The sequence below is a fragment of the Chrysochloris asiatica genome, unplaced genomic scaffold (genome assembly GCF_000296735.1).
Source record: "Chrysochloris asiatica unplaced genomic scaffold, ChrAsi1.0 scaffold00679, whole genome shotgun sequence".
NCBI lineage: Eukaryota > Metazoa > Chordata > Mammalia > Afrosoricida > Chrysochloridae > Chrysochloris > Chrysochloris asiatica.
In genome coordinates, this window is record NW_006409197.1 from 26,645 (window position 1) to 27,090 (window position 446).

Genomic DNA, 446 nt, shown 5'->3' on the forward strand with positions numbered 1-446 from the left:
AGTTTTGAGGACTGAGTAAAGGCTTTGCCACATTCATTACATTCATAAGGCCTCTCTCCACTGTGAGTTCTCTTATGAACTGTGAGCTGTGAGGACTGAGTAAAGGCTTTGCCACATTCTTTACACTCATAAGGCCTCTCTCCACTGTGAGATCTCTTATGACGTCTAAGACCTGATGAATCAGTAAAGGCTTTGCCACATTCTTTACATTCATAAGGCCTCTCTCCACTGTGAGTTCGCATATGAACTGTGAGCTGTGAGGACCGAGTAAAGGCTTTGCCACATTCTTTACATTCATAAGGCCTCTCTCCACTGTGAGATCTCTTATGCCATCTAAGACCTGATGGATCTGTAAAGGCTTTGCCACATTCATTACATTCATGAGGCCTCTCTCCACTGTGAGTTCTCTTATGCACTGTGAGCTGTGAGGACTGAATAAAGACTTT

General features: G+C 43.7%; 1 protein-coding gene across 1 annotated transcript in view; it reads right to left on the bottom strand.

Moving 5' to 3' along the window:
- LOC102823835 (zinc finger protein 2 homolog) overlaps window positions 1-446 on the bottom strand; it is a 3,584-nt gene that overhangs the window by 560 nt on the left and 2,578 nt on the right. Inside the window, exon 3 of the mRNA XM_006877931.1 lies at window positions 7-422. Coding sequence (XP_006877993.1) covers window positions 7-422 — 416 coding nt within the window. The remainder of the gene's footprint in view (window positions 1-6; window positions 423-446) is intronic.